At 31.4% G+C, this 14,869-nt stretch overlaps 1 protein-coding gene and 1 long non-coding RNA gene across 2 annotated transcripts; one reads left to right on the forward strand and one right to left on the reverse strand.

Annotated features, from left to right (window-relative positions):
• Positions 1–2,538: 2,538 nt before the first annotated feature.
• On the reverse strand, positions 2,539–6,565 carry LOC114378474 (universal stress protein PHOS34-like). Its single transcript, XM_028337071.1, has 3 exons — positions 5,573–6,565; positions 3,728–3,775; positions 2,539–2,993 (listed from the first exon to the last, which is right to left on the reverse strand). The coding sequence occupies exons 1-2, from the start codon at positions 6,267–6,269 to the stop codon at positions 3,768–3,770; spliced, it is 705 nt and encodes a 234-aa protein (XP_028192872.1). The 5' UTR covers positions 6,270–6,565; the 3' UTR covers positions 2,539–2,993; positions 3,728–3,767.
• On the forward strand, positions 3,883–5,664 carry LOC114378477. The gene is made up of 2 exons (XR_003659340.1): positions 3,883–4,840; positions 5,555–5,664. It is a non-coding gene; the product is annotated as an uncharacterized LOC114378477 (long non-coding RNA).
• Positions 6,566–14,869: the final 8,304 nt, after the last annotated feature.

Consider the following 14,869-nt stretch of genomic DNA (forward strand, 5'->3'; position numbering starts at 1 on the left):
ATTATATAACACTAATGCACATGTAAATATAGACTTATTGCTATTCTAACTAGATACTAACTCAAATAGAGATATTCACTTTATATATAGTTATATGACAGGAGCTATTTTTGGAGACTTGAGAATGTCTCCCACTTTAATCAAGTCTTTTAAGATTGTTAGATCTCATTAATTTTAAATCAATGATTGAAGTTTATTTTTAACCTTTTTATCTTTTTTTTTTCCAACTTATCGTTGGACAATTCTCCTTTCTTTCACACCTATGATCACCTTTCTCTTATACATCACCTTCATACCATTATCTTTTACTACCACGCCCTACTCCAATTCTTCTCTTAGTCCCTCCTTTTGCCAAGCTTGTCATGATCCTCCTCCGAACCCTCAATCATGCCATCAACATTAGGCATGGCAACGGGGCGAGTCGGGGTCGGGTTTTGTTTACCCCACCCCCGCCCCCGCCCCCGAAACTGACGGGGGTGTAAGTACACCCCCCATCCCCATCCTCGGCGGGGATCGGGTTTTCCCCGCCCGCCCCGCTCCCGACATTTTTATAAAATTTTATTAAAAAATATATTTTTTCATAAAATAAAAAAATATAATTTTAAATAAAACATAAAATTCAATTCAATCTAATAGTTTCATATTTTAATGTGTTATATATATTAATTATTAGCGGGGACGGATTTGGGGCGGGTATTGAGAATCCCATCCCCGACCCCGAACCCGAATTTGGCTGTCGGGGAAAACTCGACCCCGGTCAACTCAGATTTTCCCCGTCAAAATCGGGGCGGATTTGGGGCGAGCCCCACGGGTTCGGGCCCCGTTGCCATGCCTAATCAACATCTTTGGCTCTGTGAACCACATGAGTAACTCCTAATTTTGCAATATATTGGTTTACTCCCTTGAACCTTTCCCCCCTTTAAATGTCACTAAAATTTCACTCATGAAAACCTTACCATATGTGTCCATCTTTGCCGCCTATGACCTTGACTTTATGGTCTCTAAGACATGCCTTGAGCTCGTCCTACAAAAAATTGATAGACAAGAGATAATCAACCTAACTTGCAAAAAAATTGAGTTAAATCAGGTTTAACTTATTTGGATAATGGGTTAGAAATTTAAATCAACCCACCCCATTTTGGTAGGTTAAACCAATCAATTGAAGTCATTTTCATCCTAGTTTTATTGAATATACGATATACGAGATCATTCTTGCTCTCCTTTTGCCAGTTACACCTACACCTTATGGGTTATGCATTGCCCGGAATGTTCATGATCCATCATATATTACTAATCTGACTCAACTCAGTTTCTTCTTGACGAGTTTAAGTTTAACAAATTAGATTAGATACATTTTGAGGATATGTTTTGGATTATTCACACATGGTCTAATGCTTGTATTATTTTAAAAATATCCATTTTTTAAAAATAATTCTGTATTAATAACATAACTTATTAGCTTAATAGGTAAATTTTTTTAACGCGATGTTATATTTATATTGACATTATTTATCTTCAAATGTGTATTGCAAAAAAAAATCTTTAATTGGTACTAATGTATACAATTATATATTTTTATCAAAAAAAAGATGCTAAAGGTTTATATGTAGACAATGATTACCGTAGTGGACTATCTTAGTGGTCCACATAGGAGAATCCTATGCGCGACCCAATTAAGCAACCTCAGTGAATTGAACCGACCCAATCCATCCCGGCAAATGTAGCACGTAACGTATTACCAGACTACTCCTCTTTTAGTATGTTGTAAACCCTGATACGAATCACGTTTTAAGCCTTGGTATGACATTGGACCACAAAAATGAGATAACATTGCACAACGACACAATAAATGGCAATGTCATGAATGCCAACTTTCATCGTTGAACTGAATCATAATTTGACAAAAGTAAAATAAAATAAATGCTTGTTATGTTATGTCATGTAATTGATCAGGGAAACTATTTGTCAAATTCCAAATCAAGCAAAGCAAGACAACGTTGTACTAGTGTCACCCAATTTAACTGTTGAGTCATGGAGTTTTCGTCGCCAGTGATAGAAATCCTACCCTCACGGTCAACTCCTCCTAACAAGCCAGTCATTTTAACCCTGAAGCTTGACTTATTTCAAACACGCATAAATATATATGGTTCAAGCGTGTTGGTTTTATATAAGACAGAACACCCAAAAAATCATGAAGATAGTGAACCACGTTATGCACGATTAATTACGAGTCACTAAGTCAGCAAATGATTGCTAATTAGCAGCTTGTATGCATCAAGTTCACCAAAACTTGTATTCATGAGATTTTTCCTTTCAGCCAAACCAATGTTTTGTTTTCAAGTTGAATCCAAATAACTCAGTAACTCACCCACACATAGCTTGATTTATCTGCACTCTTATTAAAAGCATTAATAACCATTCTCTCGCTTTATAATCAGTTAATTTTCAAGAAATGAACCGTCATGAAAAAAAGAAACAAAATCAAGAAATGAGTACAGCATGACGAAACAAGAGGAACAGAAACCTAAAAGCATGGTGTACACCAATGCAAAGAAACGGGGAAATTGTTTTATTTGAAGACATCCGAGACAAATGGTAAAATGTTTGTGATTCTCCGTCATCATCCAACTTTCCTTCAACATTAATTGTGTTGAAATAAGTGTGAGATGAAGTATGCACAACAAATTGTACCAGGCATTCACGGGAAGTAAGACAGTAAAATAAGACTTTCGTTGTTACTTAAATCTATAATTTGATTTCCAACCATGAAGTGGATCAAGAGCCTCCAAATCAATCGTCAAAGTAGAAAGGTAGCACATTCAACCCTGGTCAATGGGTATTGAAACACTGTAGAAACAAACTTGTACAAAAGCATACAATTGCTAACCAACCAAACGACCACTTTACAATGTATAGTTTGTTCAACGAAGATACTTCTCAATTCTAACACATTCTTCTTCATTTGACACATGCCTTGCTGCTGTGAGCAGTTTCTGAAAAAAAATTTAAAAAATCGAAGGCCTGTAAATTTGAATGTATATTCCATGAAAAGTAATCAGAAGCTGTAAGCCTGTAAGTGAAAATAAAAGATAAAAAAACAATAAAACGCAAATTAAATCCCTGAAACTGCTGATGAAAAAAAAAATCCCTGAAATTGATATCATTGGTTAATTTTATCCTTTCCATTAAAAAAAAAATTGGCAATTTGGTTCCAAATGTTATAACCTGGGCAAAGATCAAATTTATTGATGGTTGTTAAAATCAAAGACTGAAATGATTGATAGTTCCTAAATTCAAGAATATACTGATGGGTAGTTACCAAAGTCAATGACTAAATTTTCCTTTTCTTAAGGAAAATGATTAAATTGACCAATGGTGTCAATTTCATGCACTTAATTGATTTTTTGCTTGTAAAAAAAAAAAAAAAAATCAGTCCAGAATTAATGGACTTAGTCTTCTATAACATTGGGGTTGTGTTTTTTCATATTCCAATCAAATATATTTCTTGGAAGATAATACAGAAAAAGAGAACTGGGAATACACTCCCAATAACTTTCCTCATCCAAGACCCAGCAGGGAAAAGAGAAAGAAAATAACACTCATCCATCGGTGTTTCTATACATTTACAATAGGATTTAATCCAGCAGGAGCCAATAACAGCTGGTATTGAAACTTGAGGAAGGATAAAATAGTTATTGACAAATTGCAGATGTTATTCATGCATTACCTGAAGTTTGTAGGGAAATAGACATTGCTCTATACTTTCATTAAGCATCTGTTCACACACAAAAAGTAAGCAGGTTAAATAAGAAGAAACTAATCAACCTAATATACTCCCAAGTAATAGATAAAATCCTACAAGGTTTGGGTTATTTCATAATTTGATGGTTTCAAAAGAACAAAAAGTATGGCATTTTTTATTCTTTTTTGTAATAACTATGGTAATAACTATGGAAAACACCATTTCAACATATAGCATGTCAATCTACAACTTAAAATGAACTTAAGTATCTTTGACCAAGGAAACAACAACAACAACAAAGCCTTATCCCACCAGGTGAGATCAGCTACATGGATCACATGACGCCATTCGGCATCGCTAAAAATCAAAGTTTCAGAAATATTATAAGTCTAAGATATCCAACTTTTGGATTTGTTATTTCCTTTAGCAAAGATATCACTTCCGTAACTTTTTTCCTTCAAAACTTCTCATCCATCATTGGCCAGCCTTAGTGTGTATCAGGGAATTGGTGAAATTTGCTTACTCCCGGGTATGGCCAGCCTATACAAGTGTTTTCCCACACCTAGAGGTCTTGGGTAGTTATCTCCCAATTGCAAAGCGTAGTGGGGCAAGTGGGGAGCATATAGTGGACAATTGTAAGTGTTATGCACGTTATGGATATGATTTAAACATAAATGCTAAAATATAACGCATAACAAGTGATAGGAGTTGGATTGAGCCTGTGGTAGACAACTATATAATAAATAATGTCTGGTGGCAATTTTCAAATTGTAGAGCTGACTAAACTATATTTAGAATAAAATATCATCATAGTTGATCCACACAATTCCACTATTAGGCACAATGAATCAAACAATTAAAATTTGAGTAACTACATGCAAAACTTAACTTCAAAAGTCAATGATAACTATCTGGCATTTCTACAAACACTTCCGATGAAATATACATATATAGTTTGAGTTCAGTATCAGACTTCAGATGCATGACAAAGGGCTCAATATTATTTCTGGCAAAAAAGTTAGGTTGCTATCTGGGCTATGGCAGATTAATTGTTCGTGCTTTTGAAACACAAATATCATCAATGCTATTGCAGGACAGGTACAGTAGTGATATTATTTTATTTCTTTTATTTTCTTTTTATCCTATCTCTTCCTATGGTCTCATCGTCAGTCTTAAACCTAGATAAAGGAGGAGGATGGTGTGAGATCCTAGGTATTCTACATAAAACTTGTCAAAACCTTAAACATGGACCACCCACATAAGTTGATGTATTTTCTTATTGTCCTAGTTACTCTAAATAAGGATCAGGATTTGTTTTAAATGTCATATAAAGCTTTTCTCTTATTTCTGCTGTTGTGTTGACCAGGAAGCCAGTCTTCTTTGTCTCTGTTTCAGATTTCCTTACCAATCCTTTTCCTCCTCCATTGCTTCAGCACCAAAAGTTATAACAATGTTTGGTACTTTGATTACATGTCTGGGTCATGATTTCTCATATTTAAGAAGCTAGTAGTTATAGCTTCCATGTTTTTAAACAAATTGACCAAGTTTCTTGCGATTGTAATGTGTGTCCAAACACACTTTTATCCAACACCATTCTCACTCAGTTCCTCTTCCTCGTGCTTTGAAAAGTAAAATCCAATACAATTCACCTAAAAAAATCCCTCTGCAGAGAGCATGTCTCTCAGTAGCAAACGAGCGGCTAAGCTGGACAGCTGGTGACACCAGCATTGCAGTGTTTGTCAGGGATTAGTCAAGCAATCAATACACTATGCAAAACTAAATCATAATTTTCATTTTTTATTTTTTTAAAAGTTGAATTTCAAACCAAACCTCTGTGCTCATCGGAAGCATCATGATACACCTCATGCTCCTCCTCCGGCACAGGCGGAAGCTCCACCGGTTCCCCAACCTGCACAACAAGACCACCAGCACCGGTACCGTTACCGTTACCGTTATCGTTCTCCTCGGGGTAGCGCACAACCACAACGGGACACACGCAATGGTGCACGCAGTAATCACTAACACTCCCGAGCCTCCCCTTCGCGGCTCGCTTCGACGCGCCGAAGCCGCGGCTCCCCATGATGACGGCGCTGAGCCCGAGCCGCTCCACCTCCAAGCAGAGCCTCTCCTTCATGTCGTGGTCCTTCACAATGTAGATCTTGAACGGTATCTGCGCCTCCACCAGCGGCTGCGCCAGGTCGCTCGCCTTCGTCGCCGTGAAGTTGTCGAAGTCGTCCTCCAGCTTCCGCCGCGACTCCTCGTCGCCGCCGTCCTCCGCCGCGCTCAGATCCACGGAGCCCCAGTCCGCGCCGTAGAGGACGCTCGTGGGACGCACGTGCAGGAGGATCACGGCGTCGCCCGGTCGCAGGTAGTTCTGCACCGCCCAGCGTACCGCGTAGGCACTCTCGTCGCTCAGATCGACCGCGATCGCGATTTTCCGCTGCGAACTGGATGTGAGCGCGAACCGTGGGGAGAACGTCGGAACCGGAGGCTCCAGTTCCGCCCGAACCGGCGATTGCGGGTCCATGTTCAGCAACTTACGGTTTTGGTAACCGGAGAGAAAAGGTTACAGGTCAATGCGAAAGTGATCAAACTATTTTAGGAGTCTGAGTTTAAGTTCTCACGGATCAAAGACTCTTTTGATGAGAGGTTTCTAGAAATTAACGAATTTGTTAGCTTTTTCCTTCACTGTCTTCAAGCGTCAGCACTCTTCTTTCTTTGAAACTGGAAAAGTTTAGTTTAGTGTGTGAAAGGGTGCGTTGGTCTTTTCTTTTATGTTGCTTCTTCTTCCACTTTTTGGATTAAGTCCCTGTTTCTTCGTCAACTAATTGGTCATTAGATAATGCTGAATTATCCACTGGCCTTCTAACATTTCTGGTGTTCCTTTCTTAATTGTGTCATTGTTCATTCAAAATAATTTACATAACATAATTTACATAACAGTTATGTTATGTTAATATTTAATTGTAAATTTACTCTATAAAAACTATATGATTTTAAATAAACAACACATGATAAAAAATCAAATTCGTACTTTTCATTTGCTCACACAATTGCCCCCAATTTATGTCACAATATCAACCAATTAATTATCACCCATTGAGTTTGGCTCTTCTGTAGAGAAATCGTATAATAATAATAATATAATTTATTGTGATGAATTATTTATTAGTCTATATAAGTAAATAATTACAGTTTATACTTTATCTCATGAGAAAAAAAATTATATGAAGTAAAAAGTTTTATAGCATAATTTCATGATAATTTATTATGTAAGATAAATTTATTAATTTTTATGATAATTATTTTAAAAGTTATATTAACGATAAAATATAATTAAATAATAATATAAAAATATTTTATACTGAATATATAATTGGTAAACTCTCATCTATAATTTCTCATAACATAATAAACCAAAGTTTGAATCTTGTTGAATAGTATCTGACATGTGAATTAAGGCTCGAACAAAATTACTTCTCCTAAGAAAAAGACTTGTAACTAATTACTACTGTGCTATTGTTAAGTAATGTGGGTATAAAGTCACTAAACTGTAAAGGTGTGGCATGAGATGCAGTTGTTTGGACAAGAGATAGGTTAATTGTCCTTAGTCAGGTTTTCAAAAGGGACGGATCCTAGGGATTTCATTAAAGTGAGGTTGAAAGCTAACTCTTCGAAATCAGAAATGATAAATGTCAGCTTAGGTGACAAGAGACCAGAAGAAAGAGTACATAACAGTAGTTTATTAGCAATTGGGCACGAAAGTATTGGGTCAATTTTTGTAACATGGTGAATGGAGTGTTGCCATGTGGTACACCGTACACGAAATGAACAGCTCTTGCTAAACGCAAACGGGGTTTCTAGATTGTCAAAATGTTTTTAATCACAGCTGTTTTCTGGTGTATTAATTGAATCTGACTCTGACTTGAGTGTTACATTCATGGCTAATTCATTGAGCAGAGCATTGCTGTCTTAATCCAATCAATGCAAGGAGACAAAGAAAACGCTTTATCGTCTAACCAAGGGTTGGATTGTAATTTGCAGGGTGTGTAAATTCATTCTCATTAAAAAAAAAATTCAATAAAGTATGTTAAGTGAATTTTGTATAATTTTTTAATTAAAACTATTTTATCATTTTAATTATCAATGTCAATTTTTATTTTACATAAGTAAAAATTTAATTTTGATTAAAAAATATCCATAACATTCAAATTATTAAATCTAAATTTTATCATTCCAAAAAACCTGTAGGGCATTATGAAGCTCATAAGGAGTTATAGAGAGAGAGAAAATCAACATATACCGTAATAAGTTACACTGACCCTCTTACTATCAATAATTTTACAAAATGTATTTTTTATCAATCTAAGATGAATTATAATTTGCGTCAAATTAAATAATATACTGTGTAATCAAATAGTTGTTATTTTTATATATCTTAAAATATATGCTATATCAATTTTAATGCATATTAACGAAATATAAATAATTTTAGATTAATATAGCACGTAAGAAAATTTTAATATAATTGTAAATTTTGAGATAAAATTATTATATATAATTTAATGCAATGGTTGAAGACACAATTTAATAAAATATTCAAATAATAAAATAATAATTTTATTTTATTCTATTTCATTATTATTAAGTTGAGAGACATTATTGTCTTAAGGTGAATCTAGATCCTTAATTATTTTAGTTATATGTAAATAAATATAAAAGTCAAAGGCTATGTCTTATGCGACTTGACTCATGCATATGCATCTATATCTTTAGACGATAATAGATATTTGTCATGATTTGATATAAAGAAAATAACATTAAAGACTAATATATTTGATATTCGTTTCACAAGATTTTCTCCTAAGATCTATCGAATCATATGAAAGATAAATGAAATTCAAGATCTGGTAGTTGTCAAACGACATCAAAAGATGCGTTTTGCTATTATAAACTTGTTTTGACAAAAAGGAAGAGATTTCTTGCTAAAATGTTCTACACGAAAGCTAACTAAGTGATTTTATAGCATAAAGAAGTACGTGCATTCAATGCAAACATAAAATGCTCTAATGACCACAATCTTCAAACATAAGTTCAAGTGAAGAAATCTATCAATTTAGAGACAATAAACACTTGTTGAAAAAGACCTATAAATATCAGAAGCTTTGAAGACATGAAACATGAACCAACACACTAGCATTCAAATTCTTTTGTAAAAAAAAGCTTTTTGGATAGTTTGAAAAGCTCTCGAAACACCTTGAAAAGCTTGAGAGAAAATACTAAGTGTTTAGATTATATATTTGTTTGCTAGACGATTAAGAGTTGGTAAGTGAGCAAACAAATCATAAATTTTTTGATTTGCTTATAGTCAACAGTACCTGGTAAGACAGAATACTGAGTTATTTCAAGCTTGATGTAGAACTTGAGTTGTGGAGTGAGAAGTGATAATGACAAATACTTGTAACTTTGTGAAGTTGGTGGTTAGCCAAGAATTGGATGTAATCTGATTGCTAGAGAAGAACAAGTATAAATCTTTGTGTTATATGCTTTTATTTCTCTTCTATATTCAAATGACTTAGGGGGTTTGAATTTGATTTTATTTGAAAACTCTTTCAGTTTTACAAAATTTGTTTCTATGGTTGAAATTTGTATTTGTGAAAATTTATTATCTGTCTTACAAAATTATTAACACTTATACTTCAAAAGATAGATTTGTTCTCATCAAAAAGACTCTAAAAATTTTTAAAATTACAATTCAATCTCCGCTGTGAAGTTTACCTTTATAATTGTATTTTTATTCATTACATTTATTGGACTTCCCATGGGTTGATCTTGAAGATAAAGTGAGGAGCAAAATAGTAATAACTTCATCATAACAAGCAAGCTATATAATTTTTTTAAAATAGTTTGTAACATTTTGGTAGTATTTTAAATATAGTTTTTAACATTTTTGTAGTCTTTTTTTTTTATAAAAAAATAGCTTATAAATTTCTAAATTTCTATTTATTTTCTCATTTTCATCCCTATTGTTTTATCATTATTTATATCATTTTACATTTATGTTGGCCAATTTAATAATTATTTTATCTAATATTTTTAATTTAATAAGTTAACTTATTATTTTTTAGCCATTTTTTAAACTATATTTAAAATTTAATAAGTTTAATAATTATTTTTAGCCATTCTTATGAAAAACAAATTTAGACCACTATTTTTTTTACTTTATTAACACTTTATGAGATTAGTTATCCATATTATAAAAAAGAAACTTATGATCTTATATTAAAAAAAATTGAGAGAACTACTTTTTTTATGACAATTTATTAAATCAGTTATATATCCATATTGTCACTCAAGATAAAATTTAACATGAATAAATTTGATGTTACATAAATAACTTTTGTTAATCCTTTTCTCATTAATATATTCAAAAGTGTGTGAGATGTAATTATTGGGGTGAGCTGACAACCTAATTGGAATCACTACTTCCAAAGTAATGCTCTAGTATCTCTTCACCTTTCATAATAGTTTTGTTTGAGTCAAATAATCTATTTGATCTTTTATCTTATTTTTTGTTTAATTTATTCTTTTATCTTTTAAAATTTTTATTTTAGTCATTTATATTTTAAAAAAAGAATCAAAATAATCTTTCCGTCATTGCAAACTTAACACTATTAGTGAAATAAAGATATTAATAACTAAAAATTGCCACAAAATATGTCTATTTTTTTCCCTTCATCTTCCTCCTCCTTCATCTTTCATCATCTTTATCCTCAACTCAACAACATAAAACAAAAATCACATGTTTTATGCTGTTGAGATCGTTGGCTTTCTATATTCTATAAACTTTGTAACCGTTCTTTTAATGGTTAATAATCATCTTTATTAATAGAATATAGGTTACAACTGTTGGGTTTTTTTCTTTTATGATCATTTGATTATTATTATGTAATATTTACCTATAAAAGGCCTTCTATTATTGAGAATAAAATCATCCACTCTTCATATCTCTACCTTCTCTTTATTCTACATAGACCTGAGTTTAGTCAATGATGCCGATGTATACGTAGACCCTCTGCGCCCTCCCCACCACCTTTGATGATACCACGTACCGTGTCGTTAGTAGGTCATCAATTATCACCATCGCAAATTGTTGTTAGAGTTGTCCACCAAGAATCAGCGCCCTTTCACCTCTCTATAGTTGATCCAACAAGAACCTTCTAGATATGAAAATAAAAGTTACAATTTACTAGACCTGAAATTGTGTTTGACATATTTGGTGAATGAGAAGATTTTGGGTCGTAGGTGGAGTGGAAGGCAACAACTATCATGAGATTCTACTACTTATACAGTCTATGATTTTTGTTGAGTTGGAGATGAAGATATCAAAAAATAGGGAGGAGGAAAGAGAAGGGAGTACAAGAAGAGAAAAATGAAGGAAAAACAAATTTATATTTTGTGATGATTTTTAATCGTTAATTAGTATCTTTATTTTTATTAATTGTATTAAATTTGTAATGATGGAAGAAATATTTTAATTTCTTTTCAAAATATAAAAGACCAAAATAAAAAATTTTAAAAAATAAAACATCAAATTAAATAAATAAAATAAGTGATTTGAACTTTTGTTTATTGGTGGTGAGTATATATTTTATATTTATCAAGTAAAGCTATTAGTTGTTAAATTAATACAAGAGTAAGTTTTACTAAAGTTATTTTACTCAATAATATTATATATATATATATATATATAATATTTTAACGATGAAACTATTAAATTAAATTTTTTATTGAATAGATTAAATTTACAAATTTTTATAAAATTTAAAAACTGTTCAACATTTCGTTAAATAAATTTGAACTAACGTATTATATACTACGTACTTTGAAATATGAGTAAATTAATGTCAACTATATCATTACGTAGCATTATCCATAGTCTTTGAGATAATATCAAAATATCTAAAGTTGTAAAAATAGGTTCAAATTTATGGGTGACTTACTACGGCCTGAACCGGACCAAACTCAAGAAAAAAGAAAATGTGTAATATATACAAAAAATCAGTGGCTAAAGTAACTCCGACCGGAATTACTTTTGGAGTAATTTAAGCTTTCACAGGCATATCATAATAATTCTTAATTACTTTAAGAAATGAAAATGAAAACTACAAATATAAATCATTAAATTATATTTTAATTATCGAAATGGAAACAATATGAACGAAATTTTATGTAATTATATAATCACTGAGTAACTTTTAGTCGTAACCATCCTTTAACAATATTCCGAAATTTTAATTCTTATTTCTCATATATTGCAAGAAAAATTCTCACAATTTACATCTATCTATCTATATTAAAACTTAAAATGAAATAAATACAGAGACTAAATAAATAGTGAAGAGAATGGAATTAAGGACAGAGTCTTAAATTATTAATTGAACAATATAATGTCATTATTGTATGGGGAATTCATTGATGATTGATCATATCTCATAATATCGACAGCTTTTAATATCAAGTGTTGGCCGGAATATTAATGAAATCTGACTCGTTCAATAATTTATGAATTTATTTGTTTGAATAAATACAAAACTTACCTTATTTAATTAAATACAAATTTTACCATCTAATATGTTTTTCAACTTAATTAATAATTTTGAGTTCGAATATGAATATAGAGTTAAGTTAAATATTCAATTAAAGAATTTTACTGTTTGTAATAATTGTACTAAGATTGATTTTGAGGAAAAATATTAATTATTTAATCATATCAATTTTTATTATAATTTAATTTTTTTATAATTCAATTCAATTTGTAATAGTTTGAATTAAACATTTTTTTAAAAAGTAAATAAATAATGAAATTACAAATATATCATTATTGAGAAACAATAATAATATAGTGTTAATATATAATATTTTTCACATGATGACATTAGATTACATTATATTTATATTGATTTTATTTGTTTTGAAATAAATATTATTAAATGTATTTTAAATTTAATTGTATTTCTTTAATTTTATAATTTAACTGTATGTAATGTTAATATTAATATTTTTATCAGTAATAATATAAAGATAATATGATCATGTCCTATATAGTATTTATATAATCTTAATCAAATTAAATAAATAATCTTATCAAATTTTAAGATAAATAAAAACAAAAATAAACTTAGACCAACCCATCATACCAACAATCCTAGATAATACCTTATGGGACATGATCATATTATCTTTAAACAACATTCTAAACAACTTTAAAAGATAGAAGAATGTGGAGACTTTGTTAGCCTAGTGAATCTTTGGAACCCTACCATTCTGGTTTCTGGATAAGTGGACACAGCCTACACTTAACTGTTATGACTTGAGTCCAGCCAAAATCTAGTTTCCCACTCAATTGTCTATCACTTCGATATCGACATTCTAGCCCGAAAAGTGGACACATTTGATCATATATTATTAATTAACCCAGCCTCAAATCACTCAGTTGCTTATTTGACATAATAAATCTTGCATGCAATTTTTGCTCAATGTAGCCTGAATCACCAATCTTTAATTCTCAACAATGTCTTTTTATAACAAACACACAACTGATGAGAATTACTTCACACACCACCTCTTGCAAGCACGCCTATATATATGTGTGTCCTCTCTCTATATTTACATCATTATTATATATATTAGTTTCTAATATGAACGTGAAAGTCTTTGAAAATAAGCACTACTTTTTTATGTTGCTTCAGCTAGCACGAGGATAACCAACACCCTCACCACCGTGATCCGAGCTCAGGGTAGGATCATGCCAACATCATATAGAAAAACACACACATACCAGGTTGCCTTTGATACACGCTACAATATAATACAAGAAAAACAACACATGACAAACATTTGAGATATAGAATAATTTTTTTATGTTGTGCATTGTTTGATAACCAATCAACAACACAAATAAAATAATATAAAATTTATTGAAATATCCATTTTAATATTAATTATTTAATTAAATATAATTTTATTTTAACATTATTATTATAATATACTATAAAATAATATATATTATTTGCTTTTGGATTAACTAATTTAAATCTCTCATCTTGCGCAATTATGTAAGCGATTGTTAGGGTTTCAATTCAAGAAATTCGATTACCATGAATAGGGAAGAGACCTAAGAAATTAACTTGAGAGGATTTCAATTCCAATTGAAGAATTGGTACCAGTACCACTTATTTGCAATTGAAAAAACTCCAATACCCTATTCAATTGAATATTTGAATCCTTCTATTGCTTCACTTTATTGTCACATGATACAGCGAGTAACAAAATTTTAGACTATTGTTTTGCCTTGATTCTTTTTGTTTTGTACCACATCCATTTTAGAAATCAAATACAATACAATTATTTTTATCCTGTCTTATCCCTAGAATTTTGCGAACCAAACGGACCCTTAACTTTATTGGGTGTTTTCTATCCATATTACACATTAATGCTACCTTCTTTTCCCAACTAACCTCTCAACTTGATGACCAATGTCTTCATCATCATTAAAAGAAGGGAAAATGATGGAAAACAATAATCTATAATATTATCAATTTTAAAATTTATACAAATTATTCGCAAATAGTACGCGGAGATTTTATTTTTTTTGGTGATGAATAATAGGATGAGATGGTACTAGGGTGAACACATTCTCAAACTCGTTCGGCAAAAACGCGAATTAAGACCACGCATAATATTCGTTTTCAAGTGATTGAATAAGGATTACTACTTTGAATAATTTAAAATAAATTAAACGTTCAAAATACCCTATGATTAAAAAAACGTGGATTTGGATTAGGATTTTTTTTATAGGAAGATTTCGATTAGGAATTAGAACCATGCATTGTTGTGTAACGAATGTTCTTCTGAATTAAGATAAAATGCTTGGTTGGGTCAGTCCCTTAATCTAGAGAATGTCATGAAGCTAATGCAATTACTAATTCATTTATAGACAACAGAAATGATCTAACTGGTCAAGTCTCGTGATAATTTACTTTAAAAATTGAAAATTTACATGGACCAAAGCAGGAAAATCTCCAGGGCACGCTGTTACTATGGAAGAAGAGCCATAATCATCGG

Source organism: Glycine soja, chromosome 12, assembly GCF_004193775.1.
Source record: "Glycine soja cultivar W05 chromosome 12, ASM419377v2, whole genome shotgun sequence".
NCBI classification, from domain to species: Eukaryota; Viridiplantae; Streptophyta; class Magnoliopsida; order Fabales; family Fabaceae; genus Glycine; species Glycine soja.

Excerpts from the sequence above, each read along its gene's own strand:
- LOC114378474 (XM_028337071.1), bottom strand. The coding sequence starts at position 6,269 with ATGGACCCGCAATCGCCGGTTCGGGCGGAACTGGAGCCTCCGGTTCCG.